This window comes from Pleurodeles waltl, chromosome 6, assembly GCF_031143425.1.
Source record: "Pleurodeles waltl isolate 20211129_DDA chromosome 6, aPleWal1.hap1.20221129, whole genome shotgun sequence".
Taxonomy (NCBI): Eukaryota; Metazoa; Chordata; class Amphibia; order Caudata; family Salamandridae; genus Pleurodeles; species Pleurodeles waltl.
Window position 1 is genome coordinate 1,067,453,917 of NC_090445.1, and position 21,627 is coordinate 1,067,475,543.

Here is a 21,627-nt window from a genome sequence, read left to right on the forward strand (position 1 = left end):
TCTGGGTGAAGAACATGACTGTTGCTCCTTGTTAGCAGGCACAGAGTTTTTGCTACAGGGGTGCTGAGGCTCTCTGAGAGGAGAAGCAGCTCCGTATACCAATTTTGTCGAGGCCATGCCAGGGTAATCAGAAGAATATTGCTGTGTTCGGTCTTGATCTTGGCTAGGACTCTTGGAATGAATGGAATGGGAGGAAAAAGCATAAGCATAAATTTGTGACCATGCTATTTGAAATGCATTCCCCCAAGAGCCCGGATGGTGATCCCTACTTGCAAAGAATTGGCATTTTGCATTTTGGGGAGTGGCAAAAAGATCCAGATTTGGCTTGCCCCATTGAAAGAAGATGTGATCTAGCACTCTCTGATCCAATTCCCATTCGAGGTTGGATGTTGTCAACCTGCTGATAGAGTCCACTATGATATTCTGACACCCCAGCACATGTTCTGCTCAAAAATGCACTTGCAGAATGGACCAGTTCCAGATATGTTGAGATTCTTTAGATAAGAGAAGAGATCTGGTCACCCTGTTTGTTGCTATAGTGCAACGTTGCAGTGTTGTCTGTGCATATGTGTACTGACAAATTCTTTATCTTCGGCAGGAAAGCCCGAAGCGCTAGGAAAACTGCTTTTAATTTGAGATAATTGATATGGAAGGTTTTCTGCTTTGACCTCCACCTGCCTCTGACTTGTAAATCCTAAAGGAAGGCTCCCCAACATTCCAGAGAAGCGTCAGTTATGATCATCCAGGGGGCTGACTGGGGGAGGAAAAAAAGTCCCACTGACAGGTGAGATTCCTAGGTCCACCAAGACAGACGTGATCATGAATTTCGTAATTTAGACTGCATCGTCGAAAGACCCCTTGGAGTCCACCGATTGTCTAGTTGCTCTTGAAGGGACCACATTCCGAGACGGCAGAATGGCACAAGTGGGATACAGGAAGACATTATCCCTACTAGGGACTTGAAGAGGCAAACTGAAATACTTACTTTTTTTAACCAGTCTGGGCAAGGAAATTCGTTTTTTCTGACTCTCCTTTTATAGGAGCCGCCTGGTTGAGGGATGTCTCCAGAACTGCACCCAGAAAGGTAATCCATTTCAAAGGCTTAGAAGCTGATTTGTTGTGGTTGATAGTGAGGCCCAATTTTCTGAATAGCTCTACACAGGCCTCTGTTGCTCTCTGCGCCTGCAACTTAGCCTTGATGAGCCAGTCATCTAAATACAGGAATACCTGTTTTCTGAGGAATGCTGCGACTCGAGCTAAGCATTTGGTGAAGATTTTGGGGCAGATTTCAGGCCGAAAGGAAGAACTTTGAAATGGTAATGCTCTCCAGCTACCACAAATCTGAGAAACTTTCTGTGAGATGGATGTATAAGAATGTGGAAGTATGCGTCCTGGAGATCGAGAGTAGACATATCTCCCAAATTGAGAAGGGAGAGACTATTGCTGAAAGTAATCATACGGAATGACTGTTTCTTGAGGTAAGTATTCAGCTCTCTGAGGTCCAAGTCTGGATACCATTTCTTCTATTTCTTCTGTACAAGAAAGAAATGTGAATAAAACTCCTTCTTTCTGTCCAGAACAGGAAACATTTTTATTGCTTCCTTCTTGAGCATTGTTAAGACTTCTTTTCTGAGAAGATTAGGTATTTTAAATTGCGTGGAGGAGGTGGTCTTGCTGGTGGAATTTGCACGAACTCCAGTGTATGGCCGAACTGGACAAGGTTTAACACCCATTGGTCCGAAGTAATTTTTGGGCAATTGCAAAATGTTGAGAAATCTTTCCCCCTTTTTTTGAATTTGAGGAAAGAAAGGTAGCCGGAGTTAGTAAGAAGTCATTGCGTACGCCCTGCCTCCCTTGTTTGCCGTCCTGCCCGTTTTTTTTGTGTGGTCCTAGTATATGCGGCTTGCGGAGGCAGTCTCTTTGGGTATTGAGGACAAAAAGATTGGTAAGCAGAAGAAAAAGATAGATATTTATATAGCTGAAATCCCCATCTGTAAAATGGATATCCCAGTCCTCTGTCACCCCGAAAGGGTTGTTTCCTAAATTGTAGGGTGCCAGGAGACTTGGCTGTGTCTGTATCAGCCTTTACAGTCTGCAAGGCATCATCAATATGTTTCCCAAAAAGGGCTTCTCCATGAAAAGAAAAGTCAAAAACTTTGTTCTGCACTTCAGGTCTCAATAAAGTTGCATGAAGGCGACCCTGCCTTAAACCAGCGGCTCCTGCCAGCTGTCTAAAAGCAGTGGTAGCAATATCCATCACACAGTCGATGACTTCACACAAAGCTCTTTCCCCTTCCTGCAGCATTTTGTTTGCCTCTGCCTTTGAATCCTCTGGGAGCCGGCCAAATTAAGGAGCCATGTCTGCCCATTGCTGTCTGTCATACCTGCCTAGCACAGCTAATAAATTTGACGTCCTCACTGTAAAAGAAGACATTAAGGAGAAGTGCTTTCCTTTATTATCAAGTCTTCTTCCTCTTTGTCAGGTGGAGCAGAAATTGGTGCCGAAGGATTCCTAGATCTGCGCTGGGACCGCCAAAGTAATAACTGAGTCCTGTTTAGGGTGTCCAGTTAGACAGGCTGTGGCATCACCTGGTGCCTTATATTTTTAATCTAAGTGGGGCAGGACCGCTGTAACACTGGCAGGATTTTTCATAACCTTCAGCCCCTCATCTCATATACTCAAAAGGAAGCCTCTTCCCGCCACACGTCTTGCAGGCTCTGAAGAGACTTTTTCTCTTGATCAGAAATGGTGATTGGAGAGAACATTAGGTTTTCTCTAAGCCAGATAAAAGGTTCAAAAGCTTTCAACTGGTAGACGTAATATTCTGAGGAGAAGAGCTTCCAGAAATGATTCCTGAAAGGTGTGACTGAGCAGAGCTCAGTAGAGACTCCCTAGCACAACGTGCGTTAGAAAATGTGAGTGACTGGAGCTTTTTACAGGAGTGTTCTAGAGGGCAGGGCAGCCTGATTGGCTGAAACCTAGGTTTGGTGTCTCTTCTCAAATTGACAAGGACAGACTACTAAAGTGGGAGGCCTTGGGCCTTCATACACTATAGTTATCATTGCATTGCTATTATAAGGCACAACAACGACGGGGAATGATTTAAGCATTTGAATCTATGAAAGTTCCAATACTGGAGTAAATAGAGGAAAAGCTTAAGCAAAGATTGTGGTCCAACTGATGGAAATGGCATTCATTGCTCATTGTCCCTGGATGCCAAAACCTGCTTCTGAAGCACCGGCATTTGCTGTTGTGGTAAGTGGCAAACAGTTTCACTCGGTCTTGGTTCAGTTCCCACTAATGAGACACTGAAAGTTGCCAAATGAGTGTCTCCAACTGATCGTTTAGGCAGTCGTCCGGTGTTCTATACTGATGTGAATCTAGTGAGAAATGGGCCAGTCCCACAGTAGTTGAGCCTTTTCTGAGGGGGTTATTTACACCATTCATCTGTACTTGGCTACACAGAAAATAGAAATTGTGTTCTCCATTCTGACTTGGATTAGTATACTTGCTAATCTAGGGAGGAAAACCTGAAGACCTACACGTCTGGCACGTTGATCCAACACATTTGTATGAAGGGTTTTTCAAGAATCTGACCATAGGCCATAGACCTCTGGTTAAGAGATTCCGTTCTAGGATGCATTCATCGAACACTTGGGAAAGGCTTTTTCCTTCAAAGAAAGGCTGAAAAATGTGCAATGTGTGGCAAAGAATGTCTCAACAAAACAATCACAGCGAGATGATACAAATCCCTGTTGAGCTTAATGGTATCGTATATAGACCATGTCCCATTCTGCAGGCTTTGCAGGACACCTGTCCAACAAGAACTGGATTTGCAATGGAAGCAGATCGAAGGGTAATGGGAATATACAGTCCAAGCCATCTAAAGGTGGCTAAAGCAGGCATTGTTGTGGTGGAGGCTTCCAGCAAATCTGAATGCAGAACTTCCTTTGCTACCTATATCAGACAGGATAATACTTACAATGGATGGATCGCAAGCTCACCCTCAAGAACTCTCAACCAGAGGCCTATGATCAGATGCGGGAAAAATACTTCACACGTTTGTCTAGGGATATAAGGATGATTTCTCTCTGTTCAACGTGAGGCCCAGTCTCTGGAAGAGATGGATGAAGACCACTGTAGCGAGGTCTGCCTCTTCCTCTGATGGCGCTTTGAGGAGTCAGTCATCAAGGAATGGGAACACTTGATGACCTTCTGGTCTGAGGAAGGCAGCTACTGAAGCAAGACATTTGGTGAATTTTTGAGGTGCTGACTTTAGTCTGAAAAGAAGCGGTTTAAACTGGTAGTGTTGTCCCATAACCAGCAAACAGATATATTTTCTGTATTTTTGGTGAAAGGGTATGTGCAAGTATGCATCCAGAAGACCCTTCAGGACTTCTTGTAGCGTAATCATCCGAAAAGATTTTTTTTGTAAACAAAAAAATGTTCAGCTGTTGGAGATTCAGGATTGGTCTCCACTGACCATTTTATTTTTAATTAGAAAACACCTTGTTTTCTTTGTGACTTGGGAACAATCTCCTTAGACCCTTTGGGGAGGGGGAAGAGAATTTTCGACTACAGCTTCTACAAATGGTCTTTCTTGGGTGGGTCTCTGAATGAACTCCGTTGCATAACCGGACATAACAATTTGGCTCACCCATTTGTCCAATGGTTAAATCTCCCAAATAGGAGAAAACAGGCAAATTCCCCCTCCCATATTTGAAGCACAAAATGGAAAAGGTGGCAAGGACAGCGTCAAGCTTTCTTCAGATTGTCATTGGTACGCGATTGAGAGCCACTCCTTTTTATTCATGATGGGGTCTCATAGGACTATCTTTGATTACTGTTGTCGGAGTATTCTTGGTCATACCCAGGCTGCCTCTGAGGTTAGTATGAATGTTTATTTCCATACTGATCGAACCCTCCTCTGAAATTGTGATCTTTGTGAGCGACGAAAATTAAATGATCCAAATCTACAAAACTGTAAAAGACCCAAAGCTTGGCAGTATCTGTATGTGTTTTAAGTACTTGAAGAGCCTCATTTACATGCTTACTGAAAAGAGTAAGGCCATCGAAAGGCATGTAAAAAATAAAAATAAAATAATGATTGCAACTCAGGATGGAAGGCTGTAGACTTTAGCTATCCCTGTCTTCTTAATTTTAGTTCCTCCTGCAAGTTGGCAAAAACCTGTATTTGAGGCATCCATTGCTGCGTCATTAATGATGCAATAAATCAGCTCTCTTTCCCTAAGGATAGCTCTTGCCATCTCCCTCATCTTAGGAGTCAAGCTCAACAAATGGTGCAATATCATTCCACATCTGGCAATCAAAATGCCCTAGAATTGCCAGAGCATTGGCAGGGTTGATAGAAGTTGCTGCTGTATATTCAAATTCCTCTACCCAAATTGTGTATATGTCTACTATCCTTGTCTGGCAGAAAACAAGATGGCATAACTGATTTTTGAATCTTCTGTGAGCTGCTGAAGAGATGACTGAATCCGGTTTGTTAATTCCAGTGAGGCAGGCCAGGGCAGAATCCAAGGTTTATACTTCTTCTCCAGGCAAGGTATCACTGTTGGAATGGTAGAAGGAATCTGCATTAGCTTCAGGCCTTTCGAACTGACAAAACTCAAAATTGGTATTGATCTTACAGACTTCCCTGGCCGTTTCTTGAAGTTCTAAGGGAAAACTGCTGATCCATAAACTTCATTGGTAGATTGAACTTCCTAGCAACTCTTTCCATTAATGAATGAAAACTAGAAATATCTATTGAGTCCTGTGGATTAGTTACTCCATCCACTTCTCTTGGGATAACCATATCACCTGTGACTGCATCTTGTTCTCCAATTTTTTGTGGAAGTTAAAACTCCTCCTTTTCTATATCAGAATATATAGTTACTGAAGTTATCATCAACCATGCCTTTAGATGTTGGTGGGGCTAGTGGTTTCTGAACAGTCCTGGGGATGACACTCTTGGTGGTGGAGAGGGGATGACCGTTGGAGGTGGAGGAGAAGGTAGTGGTGACACTGTTGAGGACGCATACCTGTCAAAGGATTAGGTAGAAAAGGTTGAACAGGATTGTTGTGGCAATTACTTTTGGAAGGTTTCTGTTATCTGTTGCAATGTAAATAGAAATCCCATAAGCACTTGAACTACTTCAAGTTATCTGTATTGTCTAAGTGGTATGTAATAACTTGAAGTTTGAGGAATATAATCCAGCTGGTAATCATACTCCGAGTAAAATTAAATTTCCTTCATTTCCTCTTCACAATTTGTGACATATCTCACATTCAATTGTGTTGAACTGTAAGCAGTTTGCAAGGCATAGTCACTAGCTTCATCTGATCAGACTGTAAAATCTGAGGTGCTAGTAAGGTTGAAACCTTTAAAGGTCACTTTAAAAGTTGAAACCTTTAAAGGTCACTTTAAAACTCTTCTTGATGGTAAACATAGTCGACAATGTTGTGATCACTGTTGACTGTAAGGTCGCTGTTAATGGAACTGCTGCCATCGTTGACAAGATCAACGTCAATGTGTTTGCATGAAGTGTCAAGGGTAATGCTGGCAATGTCACCTTTGACTTAGTCATCAATGTTTTAGTTGAAAGCTATGGTTGTGAAGATTTCTTCTTTTTAAATGCAAGTTGATGCACAATAGACTTTGATATTTGCACTATAAGTGTGCAGGCAATAATCACTTAGAGGAATGTGTTGTCTATATCTAGTAACAGAAAAGGTGGCTGCAAGCACTGTACCAAGCAAGTCCAGTTCAGAAAACTGTATATGTCTCCCTATCTGTGCAGCCTGCATGGAAGTGCCTGGATGAAAACTTAACAGAATCTTCACCTGAAGAGGGGGTATCTTCTTTAGAAAGAGGAACATTCTCCTAAGCCATCGGGTACAATGACAACCTCTTTTCTTTGTCGTTAAGAGTCTTAGCTGCAAAAGACTTACATATATCACATTTAGATGTCTTATGATTTTGAAAAAGACAATAAATACACTGAAAATGAGGATCATCACTGTAAATCTTCTTAAGACCACAAGATGAACAAGGTTTGGAAGGTGGTTTTTCGCTCGATCCCCCATAATGACAGATTGGTTGCTTGGTATTAAGATTACCCTGATCCAGAATTCAATACGGCTGGCTCAAATCCAGGGCAGATCAAGACAGTAACAGACTTTGGGTTCAATGAACGGTTAGAGTAGAACTCTGCTAGGGGACTCCCTCATACACAACGTGCAGAAGAAATCTGAGCTATGGTTACCTTTACGGGGATAGGAGAATTCAAGCTTCCACTTCACTGGCTAAAATTTGGATTCTTTCAAATGAGGTGGATGTGCTACTAAGTAAATGATGTTGTTGCTGGCCTATTTCCACTTTAACACTATGGGGGCCATTATGACCCCGGCAGTCGGTGTTATAGTGGTAGAAGTACCAACAACAGGCTGGCGTTACATACCGCCATATTATGACATTGGGTACCACACCGACCCCCAGGCTGGAGGGACTACAGTCCCCAGCCCAGCAGCCGTCACTAGGCCACCCACGGGATTATGACCCCGCCCACCGCCATGGTTTCCGTGGCTTTCTTACTGCCACAAAAACCATGGCGGTAGGCACTATCAGTGCCAGGGAATTCCTCCCCTGGCACTGATAGGGGTCTCCCTCACCCCCCTCCCCAGAGTCCTCCTGCCCCCTCCCCCTCCCGACACCACCCGACATACACACACCTACACACAGAGACATACACAGACATACACACGCACGCACACATACCCACATTCACCCACGCATGCATACATCCATGCACACACACATCCACACACACTGACATACATACTAGCACACACGCCTTCACACAACACACACGCATTCCACACGCCCTCACACACGTACACAGAAACATACACACACACAAATCCTCCCACACACAACACCCACCACCACCCTCCCCTGCCAGAGCACCCGACTTACCTGGTTGCATGGGGTCCTTAAATGAACAAACAGAAGATGGACGGAATGCAGAACAAATCAAACATTCATCCCTGGTCACAGATCTGAGTTTAATCCATCAGTTTTTTTTTGCTTGCCATGCCATTCCAGCTCAGACCCAGCCATGTGCAAATCAGTCTTGACCCTGTTCCCCATAGGAACAGTCCAGCCCAAACTGCCCGGCCAGGTCCTCCCTAGATCAGAAACAGGCATCCTGGGACCGGTTTCAGGGTATCACCCATCATCAGCCAGGCTAGCTTGAATCTGGTGGCATAGCAAGCACAGTCCTTAGGCAGGAGATGGGATGGGGCACTGCTGCCAGCAGCAGCGTCTGCCAGCAAAACACCGCCAGGCCGTATCATGAATCATGACATGGTCTGCGGTGGTCTACTGGCGCACCTTACCGCCGTCCGCCGACATGACTGTAGCCGGAATTCCGCCAGCCTTCTGGCAGAATTCCAGCTATAGTCATAATATGTCGGTCGACTGGTAGCCACGGCGATGGTCTTTTGGCGGCCGTCACCGTGGCCTATGTCTTAATGAGGGCCTTTATACTGCTATCTTAAATGTACTGGGGAAGCATGACCTAGAATGATTCAAACATGTGGAATATATAAATGATCCACTGTTGGAGAATTTGTTTTTCAGGTGAATATTCTAACCACAGAATATTCACCTTTTCAACAGAAACCCAAGCAGTGGCTCCCAAAAGATGAAGGATCGGCGGATGCCTTGCAAAAGGAAGTCCTACAAAACTGAGTTGACAAAATGACCAACTCTATAGACCTGAAATCGAGACAGTGATGCCAGCTGAAGGTATGGACTGATGTCAATATTGGCTTCCTGCCAGATGTCAGAAACTGGAACACCCCTCGCTAGCGTCAAGGTGGCAGCCTTGCTTTTGGACGAATGAGCTGCAAAACCCTGAGGAGGCTCCTTACTGGCCATGGCATAGCATATATTTATGCATAGGACAATCCATCTGGATAAGGTATGCTTTTGAACTGCTCTTCCTTTCTTAGAATCAGTAAATTCAATAAGAAGTTGGTCATCCACCCCAGAGATCCATAGTGTGGTTGATATAAAAATGTAGTGCTCTTTTTAGGTCCAACAAGGGAAGCCTTACCTCCCTCCTCCCTCTGAGGGATGCAGCAGAGAGAAAAATAAATGGAGAGTGATAGACTGTCCTGCATGGACTGGTGACAGCACTTTCACAAAAAAGGAAGAATGAGTTTGTAGCACTAAAATATCAGGGAAGGTGGTACACAGAGGTTGCACTGATAGCGCATAAACTGAAATGTCCGAGCTCAACACTAGATGGCAGGAGTATGCACAGCATGTGTATCTACAGCACCATGGGCTGTAAACATCCTGTTTTTATGGTGAGCAAGCTCGGTGAACAGCTATGCATAGGCTTGAAGGGTATGATTATCAAGAATGTGAGGACTAAGTTAAGATACCACTTAACATTTGTGGTCCACCAGATGGTGAGTGCAGAGCTTGTCTGCCACTGAACAATTCTTCAAAATGATTGGCTGTTTGAGAAATCCCCAGAAGGTTGAACCAATGTCCATCTCAATGCATCCTGGCACAGCAGTCTTGACCCAACACCACCTAGCTTGTTGCAGTACCACATGGCAGCTGTGCTGTCTGTTAGAATCTGGACTGGTTTTCCCTTTATAGAGAAGTTTTCAGGGCAAACTGAATGGCATTAAATACTCCACAAGACCAATATTGTGCTTCTGCTCATCCATGGACGGAAAGTCCACTTATTTCCACCATCCCTTACCCCACATCTGATTTTATCCCAAGGTGATCATGACGGCCCAGAGATGAAGCATGGGTGAAGTAGGAAGAACAGCCTGGTGCAGGTCAGGCTGGCTTCTGTCAGCCACCACTGAAAGCCCCAGTCTGCCTAGTCAAAAAATACAGATGTTGTCTGAGAGGCAAACCCACTGCTGGACCCCACTGGAGGAAGAGGTTCCACTGCAGAGTCCACATGTTCCAACAGCCTTGAGAACCAGCAGGTTAAGAAATCTCAAAACTGCCCACGCCCAAACCCAGGAGTGAGCCAGACACATTGAAATCATAACCAGAAAGTCCAGAGTAGTTATGTGGATGGAAAGACCTTCAATGCCACTGTGTCTAGGATGGCTTCTATGAAGGAAATCTTCTGTGCTTCCTGCAGTTGGAATTTTGGCTTATTAATAGAGATCCCAGAGATGAAAGCAAAATTCCATTGGTTTTTAGGTGGTCCCCAAATGATTGCAGCAAGCTCGCCTTCATGATCCAGGTTTCAAGGGATGGGAATATGTGTATTCAAACCTGCGAAGATGAGCTGCATTCACACTGTGGTAACATTTGTAAACAGCAGAGGTGAGGGTGAAAGGCAGGGCAATGTACAAAGACCTAGGCCAAAGTCAACATCTTGAACCTGTCCTTCTAAGGGAAGGTCTACAGAAACTGAAGGCTAAGCCCTCTGTATTTTTCTAAGCATCAAAAACTGGTGCACGTAACACCCCCATCTCCTCTCCACCTCAGAAACTCTTGCTAGGGCCAGTGGTAACTGACCACCTTGTGTAAGGATGAAGAGATGGAGTGATGAAGTCTGAAGAAAGACAGATGGAACAGGAGTGGGAACAAATGTAAAAGTGAGAGCATAACCATCTTGAACAAACAGCAGTATCCGCCGGTTGGAGGCACTACATGTCAGTTGAGCTGGTAAAAATTAAAAAAAATCTGTTCTGACAGTGCATTACCATGTGAAGGGAAATCAAAGTGGGATTGCTGCAGTCGTGGTAGGCCATCACAGTGATTGCTTTCCTTGCTGGTGGCCAGGTCTCTGTCACCATCACATCCTCTGGAGTCAATAAAAGGTTGCATGATCTGTGGTACTCTCTGCAAACGATGCCTTTGGACACAGGTGAGAACCCCAAGAGTATCCTGTGAGTTATTTTATTGTTGGTGGAACTGACGCATAATCACCTTTTTCTCCAAAAAGCTGGGAGTCATCAAATGGAATGGTCAAAGGGTTGCTTGTATATACCTAGAACATCTTGTGGAGTGCACCCAGGCATGATGCCTGATCACTGCACTGGTGCTAATGGTGGGACTTGTATCTAGACTGGCTCTCAACACATACTTAGCCACATTCCGTCAATCTTGAATTATTTGTGCAATAACATTTGGAATTCCTCTTGAATAGCAGGCAAGATTTCCATGGCCATGTCCCCGATAGCATGTAAATAGACCACAGCAGGCAGATATCATTCAAGAACCTCAAAGCCAAACTGTCAGGTAGAAAGACCCTTATCCTGAACATGTCAATGGACTATTTGGGCAAACCATTGTTCAAAGTGATGGGTTGCTCTTGCTGGTTGAAGCCTAACTTACCAAGTTCTTAGGGTTCTGGGTCAGAAATGCCAGGTCTCCAGGGCTAGGATTATTATATAAAGTGGCTTATTGGGTGAGTGAAGCACAACGTGGACCAGTTAGCCATCAAGATCACTGCCAAAGCTTGATTAAGGGAAGATCTCTGAAGTAATAGGCCAAGAATGGAAGTTCTTCATCAATAGGTTTGGCCTTGGTCACTGTTGTGGGTAGCTTTCCAACAGTTATGTGGCTCTGCCAAAAGAAGCATTTATTCCTCTGGTGGTGAATCCAACTCTATCCCAGGGGATGTGCCCAGGCCACTAGTTTTCTGTAATCTATGTAAAGGGCAGCATCATTGTAATGTTGGAGGATGGGGATTGTGGGGGGGAGTGCATGTAAATTATTCACCTCCTTAACATCCTGGAAAGTGTTTTAAAGGCCCTGGAAGGCATCTAAATCTAATCGGAATAAAGTCTTCCGCTATTCTTCCAATGGCTGAAGACGTAATTTAGAAGGATTGGCACTCTCATGGAATCATCTTAAGGGTTAACTGCACCTTGGTTTTATCATAACGGGATATCGCCTGGGACACTGGCTCCAGATCTGAAACAGGCACTGAGGTTGGATTCAGAGCAGCCACCAATGAAGTATAGTTCTGCCTCAATGGGCACAGTGTGAAGGCATGAGCAGATGCTGTTTGGGGCTGGGGACAGGCCCGGTAGGGGCAGCAGGCACCAAAGATGGCCCCACCAGTGGAAATCCAACCTGGGGCCTCTGTGGTTCTCCATGGGCCCGAAGGCACTTCAGAGAGAGCCTGCACCTTCCTAAGAAGATGCAGCATGGCCTCCTTGAAGTCCTCTACTTGCTGAAGGGTCAATGACTGCTTGTGGAAACTCTGAACATGTTGGGCTAGTCTCAGGATGGGCTCTGACTTGGATGAGAGGAAGAAAGTCGGGTCCTTCAAGTGATGTACTGCACAACGTCCTCCTGGAAAGGGATTATTGGGACACAAAAGAGCCCCATCTGGACATGTGTTTATGGCCAGACTTGTCTTTTGACTTTGCCTTTGACCTACTAGAGAACAAAGACTGAGCAGGACTGGGACCTGGAACAGGAGTGGCAGTCCTGCAATTTGTAGTGGGAGTGAGTCTGTGACTTGGAGCTATCTGCCATTTTTCTTGTGCTCAATGACGTACAGTTTTCTTTCACCTCCTGCTCCAATAGCTTGCGGGTGCATCAGGGACCAATGGTCGCAGGGGTTAAAGCTGTGATTAGACCGTAGACATCACAGGCAGATGCTGTCTAGCTCCATAACCATCATCTCTTTCCTACCGTTGTCTTTAGAGTCAACTTCCCTACAATACTGTAATGAAAACGATTTGGGAGTTGGCAAAACACTGACATAATTGTGGCAGTGGAACTTTAGGTGCAGAAAGAAGCTGATGTCAGTGCACAAGTGCAACTCGTGTACATGGTTCCTGACTGTCTCTTTCCGAGGCAGTGTGAGTCTCGGTGGAGTCTGAAGGTGTCCCCTGTTGGCACGCAAAAGCAACTTCTAGGAAAGATTCTGGGTCCAGTCAGGTACCGAGAGGAATCCAAAAGACAAGGAGTCTGAGGTTAGAAGTACCATTGAGAACTCAAATTTCACCTAAGTGAGTCCAACAGCAAATAACCAGAGGATTATGCACACGATGTGTCTGTTTTTGCTGTAAACAATAATGCAGTTGAACATACACCTAATTTATGGAAAGGGGGTGGGGGTCAAAGGGCGTTTACAGCACTAATAATGCCTTGTTGTTGCTTGGGCAGTATCCCCAAGTTATAGTATGACAAACACTTGTTCTTGGGATGTTAAGTGTTTTTGTAAGTTATTCACTACGTAATAGTTTCTGTCTTTCTTGAGGGGGAGGAGGGGTTTGAGAACTGGTTAATGGGGGAGGATCACCTCTATTTAAAACTGATGCTTAAACAAATTCTAAAGTTGTGATTTTTTTCTACGTTCCCCCCCCCCACACACATTTTAGAGAAAAATACAGGAAATATCAGGGGTTATAGCTTTTTTTTGGTCTGCATTTTACATTTAAAATGCAAACAATTGTAATAACAGATTTGTTTCCGATCTTGAGCTAGAAGAGAAGTGAACTTTAAATAAAACTACTTGAGACGCCTCAATTGGTAATCCACAAAAATAAGGTGTGAAACGATGCACTTGCTTGTTAAATCATATAAGACAAATGTCAGAGAGCGAAAAGGGAGAAGGAACAAGATGGGTATTGTTTTATTTATTAACTTCAATTTACGGATGTGATCGTTTCTGTCTTTACATTTTACATTAAAAGATTTCAGAAAACATTTTGCTATGATACAAGGTGCTTTTTCGAGTTATGGCTCAAAAGACAGGAGATGAGGTCATATTGTCATGCCCAGGTGGTAGTTCAAACATCCTCACTCTTGTGCATGTACAGTTCATTAAAGAAAGAGAAATTGCAAGTTACTCACCAATAATAGCAGCGCTGCATACCGCTGTCATTAAAGCTCTAAGGAATGTAGGTGAACTCATCTGGAATTCATCTAGATTGGCCTGAAATCAAGAGTACACAAAGACTCATTAGTAGCCCCTAGTAACATTTTCAACAGTGACACATTAGCCACAGTGCTGATCTGAATGGGAGCTTCAACGTGAGGCTCTTATACGAAGGTTCTAGGAGCAGAATTTCCTTGAGCTCAGGAATAGGTTAGGAAGGTTTTCCCTGACAGCATTTGTACCAGCTTGTTACTCAAACTCTAAGAATATTGCTTGAGAGACAAAGTTGAATGTCAAGCTGCATTCCTACATAGTTCAGCCTATAGGTAGGTGTTTAGCCCTTAATATTTTTCAGAACCTCAGCGTTGGAATGAGGACTAACATATCTAGGGGAAGTCCTACAACCTCGGAAAGGTGGGTTTCTTGGGAACATCTCCGCAGATATCATTCTAGTGTAGGACTCTAAAAACATGCAGACAGTTTTGTAGACGTCAGTGTACAGCAGAATGGAGAATCACTGGAAACCGAGCTAAATTGCCCACAGAAACATCAAATACCATCACAATGTCGGGAAAAGTGACAAAGGCCAAAATGTCACTTTACCTAGGGTGGCAAACTCCTTGAAGCATCCCTTGCAGACACTTCAAATGTAAGTCAGGGTGAGGAGTCTGGAAACAGTACACAAAAATTCAGTATGGGTACGAGTACTACCTTGTCTGGTGAGATCCTACAGTGCTTTAAGATCAGGAACTACAAAGGGCAATTCGATAAAGCTCAGTCTGGTGTAGGAAGCTCAACGTCATGAAGAAAAAGTTACTTACCTTCTGTAACAAATTAGCGGGTGGAGACATATTCTAGTTGCAGATTCCGAACCTTGGAATTTCCCCCGGGCGTCAGTATGGATATGGAGATTTTTAATTCGAGCACTACCTCTGACTGCCGCCAGGTGGCGTCTGTCAACTCTGTGTCCATTGTTGCCATCGTGGTTGCTGGATACGACATTGTGGGTTGTATATAGGCATCATCTCAGCGCAGTGATGTCAGTTTCTTTTCATGACTTTCCAAGGCAGAAGTGGGGAGCCTTGAAGAACACTGACCCTAGAAGTGCACCAGAACTAGGTCCCTGAAAGGGATGACACTGTCCCTAGACATCAGTTCACAGAGCCGGGAGGATGGGTGAATTGGTAAGGATTCTGCAACTAGAATATGTCTCTAACAGATAACTTGTTCATCTGATTGAGACTTCTTGTTGAAGATTCCTTACCTTAGAATAGATACCCAAGTAATACCATCCCCGGACGAGGGTCTGCGAACCAATATCAAACTAGAAAGTCCTGCAGGACTGAACGGGCAAAGTACCTGTCCCTTCGGACCTGACTGTCCAGACAGTCATGTTTGGTAAACGTGTGCAAGGATACCTATATGTTGCTGCCTGGCAAACACCCAGAACTCTGCATGCTAACACAGTGGTTTGCAGCTGTTGCTCTGGTAAAGTAAGCGCACAAGCCCTCCGGTGGTTGCTTTTTAGCCAATGCGTAGCACAATTGAATGCAGAGAACAACCCATCAAGAGATGGTTCCCTTCTGCACTGCCTAACCTTTCTTTGCACCCACATAATCCACAAAGAGTTGATTATCCCTTGAACTGTTTGGCACAAACAAGATGGAATGCCAATGCTCTTTTTGGGTCCAGGAGGTGGAGTCTCTCCTCTTCCTTAAAAGGATGTTGGGGCGCAGAAAAAGTAGGCAAAGTGATAGACTGGCCTACATGAAAGGGCGTAACCACCTTTGGTAGAAAGGAAGCCATGGTACCAAGCACCACTTTGTCAGGATGGATGGAGATGAAAGGTGTGGAAAGAGCCTGCAGCTCACTCAGTCTGCGGGCAGAGGTGAGGGCTACGAGGAAAGCTGCCTTCAGAGTAAGGAGCTGAAGTGGGCAGTTGTGAATAAGCTCAAAAGGAGCACAAATCAGAAAAGTAAGTACTAAGTTCAAATCCCAATGGGACATTATAAATGGAAAAGGAGGAAACAGATGGGTTAGAGCCTTAAGAAATCTTCCAACAACGGGAGATTTAAACAAGGAGAGTTGGTCAGGCAATCTGAGGAAAGCCGAGATGGCAGACAAATAACCCTTGAGGGTGCCCAGAGCAGAGCCATACTGGGCCAGGAAAAGAACAAACTAAAGAACCTCCGAAAGAAGGGCAGAAAGGGGGTCCACAGACTTGTCTGTACACAGTGCCACAAATTTGTTCCAACAACAGGTGTATACCATTTTGGTGGAGGGGCGTCTGGCTGCCAAGATAACATTAAAGACTTTGGATGGCAGGTCAAAAACTGTCAACTGCCGCTGCTCAAACTCCATGCAAGAAGGCGGAGACTGGACAGGTTCAGGTGGAGAACTGTCCCCCGCTGCTGGGTCAGAAGATACACCTTAAGGGGGCAGTCTGATCGGAGGATCAATGGCCAGGTTCAATAGCTTGGGATACCATACTCTTCGTGCCCTATCCGGAGTTACAAGAATGATTTGAGCCCAGTCGTTCTTGACCTTCTTGAGAACTCTGGACAGAAGTGGTATTGCCGGAAAAGCGTGCAGGAGGCCAGAGTTCCACTTGAGACAAAAAGCGTAGCTGAGCGAGTGCCGCCTTGGAAACGCCAACGTGTAAAACAGCTGACATTGGGTGTTCTCTGTCGAAGCAAACATATCTAACCAAGTCTCTCTCCACAGCTGAAAGACTTTGCTCCACCTCCGGATGGAGATGCAATTCGTGATCAACCAGGCATTGACGGCTGAATTTGTCCGCTCTGGCGTTCAGAGAACCACCAGATGTTGAACCTCCAGGGAAATGTCCTGACGTTTCAGCTATGTACAGTAGTGTCGAGCCTCCTAACAACAGGTCCATGACCCCACCCCGCCCTGCTTGTTGGCAGTACCCCATGGGGGTGGTGTTGTCTGTGAACACTTGTACCACCTTACATTTGAGAGAGGGAAGGAAAGATTGATATGGAGCCTGGACTCCACCAAGGACAAGACACCTCTGATCTCTGCCTCTCCCATGTGGCCACCCTGTCCCAGGGGTGATGCTGGTCTCTACTGTCAGATCTGGATGGGGAAGGGAGAGGGATCTGCCTCTAACCCAATTGCAGTTCAAAAGCCACCACTGCAGATCTTGCGCAGTTTCCTCAGAGATCTGGACCATGTCAGAAAGATTCCCCTAATGCTGCACACTCTGGAACTTCAGGTCCCACTGCAGAGCCTGCATATGCCACCTGCCATGTGTCACCAGCAGGATGCGATGAGTCCCGAACCTGCACTGTATCCAGAACAGCTCTGATGAAAGGGAGCACCTGAGAGGGAGTCAGGTGTGACTTTGGCACGTTTATAGAGAACCCCAGCGACTGCAGAAGGTCAGTCGTAGTCTGGAGCAGGGAGACAACAGCCTAGGGTGAGCCTGCATTCAACAGCCAGTCATCGAGGTAGGGGGAAGACTAAAACCGCTATCCTGCGCGGAGGAGATGCGACCACCGCTATCACATTGGTGAACACCCGAGGGGCGTTGGTAAATCCGAAGGGGAGCACAGTAAATTGAAAATGGTCATGGTCTACTACGAACCGCAAGTAATGTTGGTGGGCAGGCTGGATGGGAATATGGAAATATGAGTCCTGCAAGTTCAACACTACCATCCAGTCTCCTAGGTCCAGGGCACAGAGGACTTGAGCCAGAGTGAGCATTTTTAACTTCTCCTTTTTGAGGAAGAGATTGAGGGACCAAAGGTCTAGGATAGGGTGAAGGCCCTTGTCCTTTTTGGGCACCAGAAATTAGCGGGAATAACAACCATGACCTATGTCTGGCATAGGGACCCTTCTCCAAGGCTCCCATGGCCAGCGTAGCCATAACCTCATTGCGGAGAAGTGCCAGGTGATCCTCCGCCATTCAATCGTAGGATGGTGCATGGATGAAGGGGTAGTCTTGAAGGGGAGGGAGTAGCCCCTTTGGACTATTTGCAAAACCCACCTGTCTGACGTGATGGTGTGCTGCGGGGCAGGTGATGATGAATCCTGCTGCCAACCATACCCTGGTGGGGAAGCGTCAGGACTAGGACGGACTGGAGGCTGCGACTGAGGGAGGGCAGTGACTGGTGTAGGAAAGTGCCCTGTTTCTGGCATGGTTACCCCCACTTTATCAATAAGTAAGTTTTGACTGTGTTCACTGGGATCCTGCTAACCGGTACCCCAGTGACTGATCTCTCCCTTTAAATTTGGTTGCTTGGACAACACCCACCCCACATTTGGCAATGTGGTGCTCCCTTATAATTCCCTAGTATATGGTACCCAGGGCATTGGGGCACCTGGGGTCCCCCATGGGCTTCAGCATGTATTATACCACCCATCGGGAGTCCATGCAAAGTGTATATGCAAGCCTGCCATTGCAGCCTGTGTGAAGGCGTGCATGCACCCTTTTCACTAAAGGTAATTGCACCAGGTCACTAAGTCACCACTATGGTAGACCCTCCTAGTCCAGAGGAAAGGGTGCAGGTACCTGTGTGTGAGGGCACCCCTGAATGAACAGAGGTGCCCCCACAAACTCCAGCTCCATTTTCATGGACTTCGTGAGTGCGGGGACACAATTGTATACGTGTACTGGACATCGGTCACTACATTACCTATGTCCGGCTACATAATGGTAACTCTGAACCCAGGCATGTTTGGTATCAAACATGTTGGAATCATACCCCAATACTGTTGTCAGTATTGGAAGTATGATTTCATGCACTCTGGGGGCTCCTTTGACAACCCCCAGCATTGCTCCTACCAGGTTTCTGGGGTTTTCTGGGCAGCCCAAGCTGCTGCCACCCCTCACAGGTGTTAAATGGCTTGGGAGGGGTAGCCTTCCCAAGCCACTGGTATGCTTTGAATGGAACATTTTGTGCCCTCCTTGCATAAACCAGTCTGCACCGGTTCAGGGACCTCCAGTCCCTGCTCTGGTGCAAAACTGGACAACGGAAAGGGGAGTGATCACTCACTTGTCCATCACCACCCCAGGGGTGGTGACCAGAGCTCCTCAAGAGGGTCCCTGGAATCTGCCATCTTGAATCCAAGGTGGGCAGAGGCCTCTGGGAGCTTCTGAGTGACCAGGTCAGGCAGCTGATGTCACAGCCCCTGGTTAGGTGACCAATCCCCTTCCAGGGCTATTTAGGGTCTCCCTCTTGGGTGGGTCCTTAGATTCGACGGGCAAGACTCCAGCAGGACTCCTCTGCACTGTTTACTTCAACTTCTGGCCATTGGAACCACAACTGGACTCCAAAGGAACCTACAATCTGCAACAAAAGCGACGGCTTTGCCCTGCAACATTGTTTATCCGGCTCCTTCCATCTACAGCGACATTTCCGTGGCTGTGCATTATCTGAGGACAGCAAGTCTTCAGCCTGCACTAGAAGCAAGAAGGAATCTCCCTTGTAGTAAAGGAGTCACTCCATTGCATCCGCAGGCACCAACAGCAACGACGAAGGGCTGCCTGGATCTCCTCTCTTCCTGTGCTGTGTAAATCCTGCATCACGGGTAGTGGTCTGGAGTGGTCATCTTGGTCCTCTCTGCCAGCTGTCCAACTTGGTGAAGGTAAGCCCTTGCCTAACCACGCAGGACAGTACCCTTGTGCATCGCGTGTCTTGCAGCTACCAAGACTTGTTGCCATCTCCTCCCAAGGATCTTCAGGCTCCGTGTAGCCCCAGCACTCTTCCCTGCGATGCACAGCCCTCTACGTGCTTCTCCTGCGGCGTGGAACCATTTTTCAGTTGTGCTGCGTGGGCTCCTATGCGATTCTTGGGTCCTCTTCCAGTGGGTCTTCTGTTGGGGCTGCCTCTTCTTCTGTGGACTCTCTGCATTGCTGAGGGTCCCCTTGGGACTCCCCTCCATGGGCTGTGTCCCCCGGACCTTGGTGGTCCCCGGCAACTCCACTTTCCGTCTACCGCAACTCTTGCTTTTGTCAAGGCTTGGCAGCTTTTCCATGCCACAGACCGACTTCAATCTTCCAACTGGTGTGGAACATAGACTGCATCCTCCAGGAACTTTTCACCGACTCCAGGGCGGCACTGCTGACCGACTTCATCCTACCGTCGACCAAATCCTGAAACCACAGATGGGTGGGTCGTGGCTCCTGCCACCACTGGACACTTCTACGAGTTCTGGACTTGGTCCCCTTCTTTTTCAGGTCCTCCTTCTTCGGGATCCACTGCTGGTTTCTTGCAGTCTTGTCTGGGTGGTGCACTATTCTTTTCAGTCCTTTTGGTGGTTTGTGGAAAACCCAGTAACTTACTCCTCTTTCCAGGTCACTGGGGTGCACTGTGGTACTTACCTTGTGGGGTTCCGAGTTCCTGCAGCTCCCCTCTACAGACTCCACTCACCTGGGTGGGGTCCTGCATTCACATTCCAATTTTTTTATTATATGGTGTGGGCTGCCTGAAGGGTCACTATTGTCTATTGTTATTGCACTGCTTTCTATTGCTATTTATGGCTTTTTCTGATTACTAGTGTACATATTTAGTGTGTTTACTTACCACCTATGGGAGCATTGCCTATCTAGTACTTTTGGTAATTGTGTCACTATAATAAAGTACCTTTATTTTTATAACACTGTGTGGTTCTTTCAAGTGTGTAAGTGCTGTGTGACTACAGTGGTATTGCATGAGCTTTGCATGTCTCCTAGATAAGCTTTGGCTGCTCATTCACAGCTACCTCTAGAGAGCCTGGCTTCTAGACACTGCCTACACTTCACTAATAGGGGAACCCAGGACCTGGTATAAGGTGGAAGTACCAAAGGTACCACCACACACCAGGCCAGTTTCCTACAACTGGCTAGACTGCTGGCTCCCCGATCCAGACGGACACTGGATCCCACGTCACCAGCCATGCAGAGGCTGAGCAGAATGTGTAGCACAGTGGCTGGCGGTAAAAGGACGTAGCCATGAAAGGGGCGAAAAGCAGACTGAGGGGGGCGAGGGGCAGCTGCGAGGGCTAGGAACCGGACCATAGCCTGGGACTCCTTAAAGTGCTCAAGCGCATAGCCTGCTTTGTCTCTGAAGAGACAGATGCCATCAAAGGGCATGTCCATCAGGGTGGATTGGATATCCCCTGAAAAGCCAAATGTCCTCAACCAGGCATAGTACCTCAAGGCAACCGTCGAAGCAACCAAACTGCCTAGAGTGTACATAGTATCCAGCCCACTTCGGAGCGTCAGCAACAGCTTGGGAGAGAATGTCCTGGGGCCTCCTCCGGAACCTGTGGCACCACTTGCGTGGCTGTGTCCCATACAGTATGGGCATTACGGCCCAAAAGGCATGCAGTGCTCATGGACTGCAATGCCAGGTTGAGAAATTAAACAGCTTCTTCCAGAGGTGATCCAGCCTCTTGGATTCCCTATCAGAAAGAGCGGAAGGGAACGCACCATAGGATGTTGAGGCCTGGATGATTAAGCTCTCGGGGAGGGGTGTTGGGTCAGAAATGTCGGGTCATTAGGTACAGGCCTGTGGCACGGGCTATCATCCTGTTCCCAGGAGCTCCTGTGCTGGGTTTGGACCAGGTCCCCAGCAGGACCTCAGCAAGGGCTTCATTGAAGGGCACAAGGAGTTCTGACATAGAAGCCCTAGGCTGAAGCACGTCAGTCAGGAGGTCAGTCCTGACAGCCACTGATGGCAGTTCGAGGCCCCAGACCTTGGTCGCTCTCCACAACATCATGGAATA

General features: G+C 46.4%; 1 protein-coding gene across 13 annotated transcripts in view; it reads right to left on the bottom strand.

Annotated features, from left to right (window-relative positions):
• Positions 1-21,627, bottom strand: part of EIF4G3 (eukaryotic translation initiation factor 4 gamma 3) — a 906,783-nt gene that overhangs the window by 19,530 nt on the left and 865,626 nt on the right. For all 13 annotated transcript variants that reach the window (XM_069240075.1, XM_069240074.1, XM_069240071.1 and 10 more), the window contains one exon: positions 13,869-13,950. In XM_069240075.1, coding sequence (XP_069096176.1) covers positions 13,869-13,950 — 82 coding nt within the window. The remainder of the gene's footprint in view (positions 1-13,868; positions 13,951-21,627) is intronic.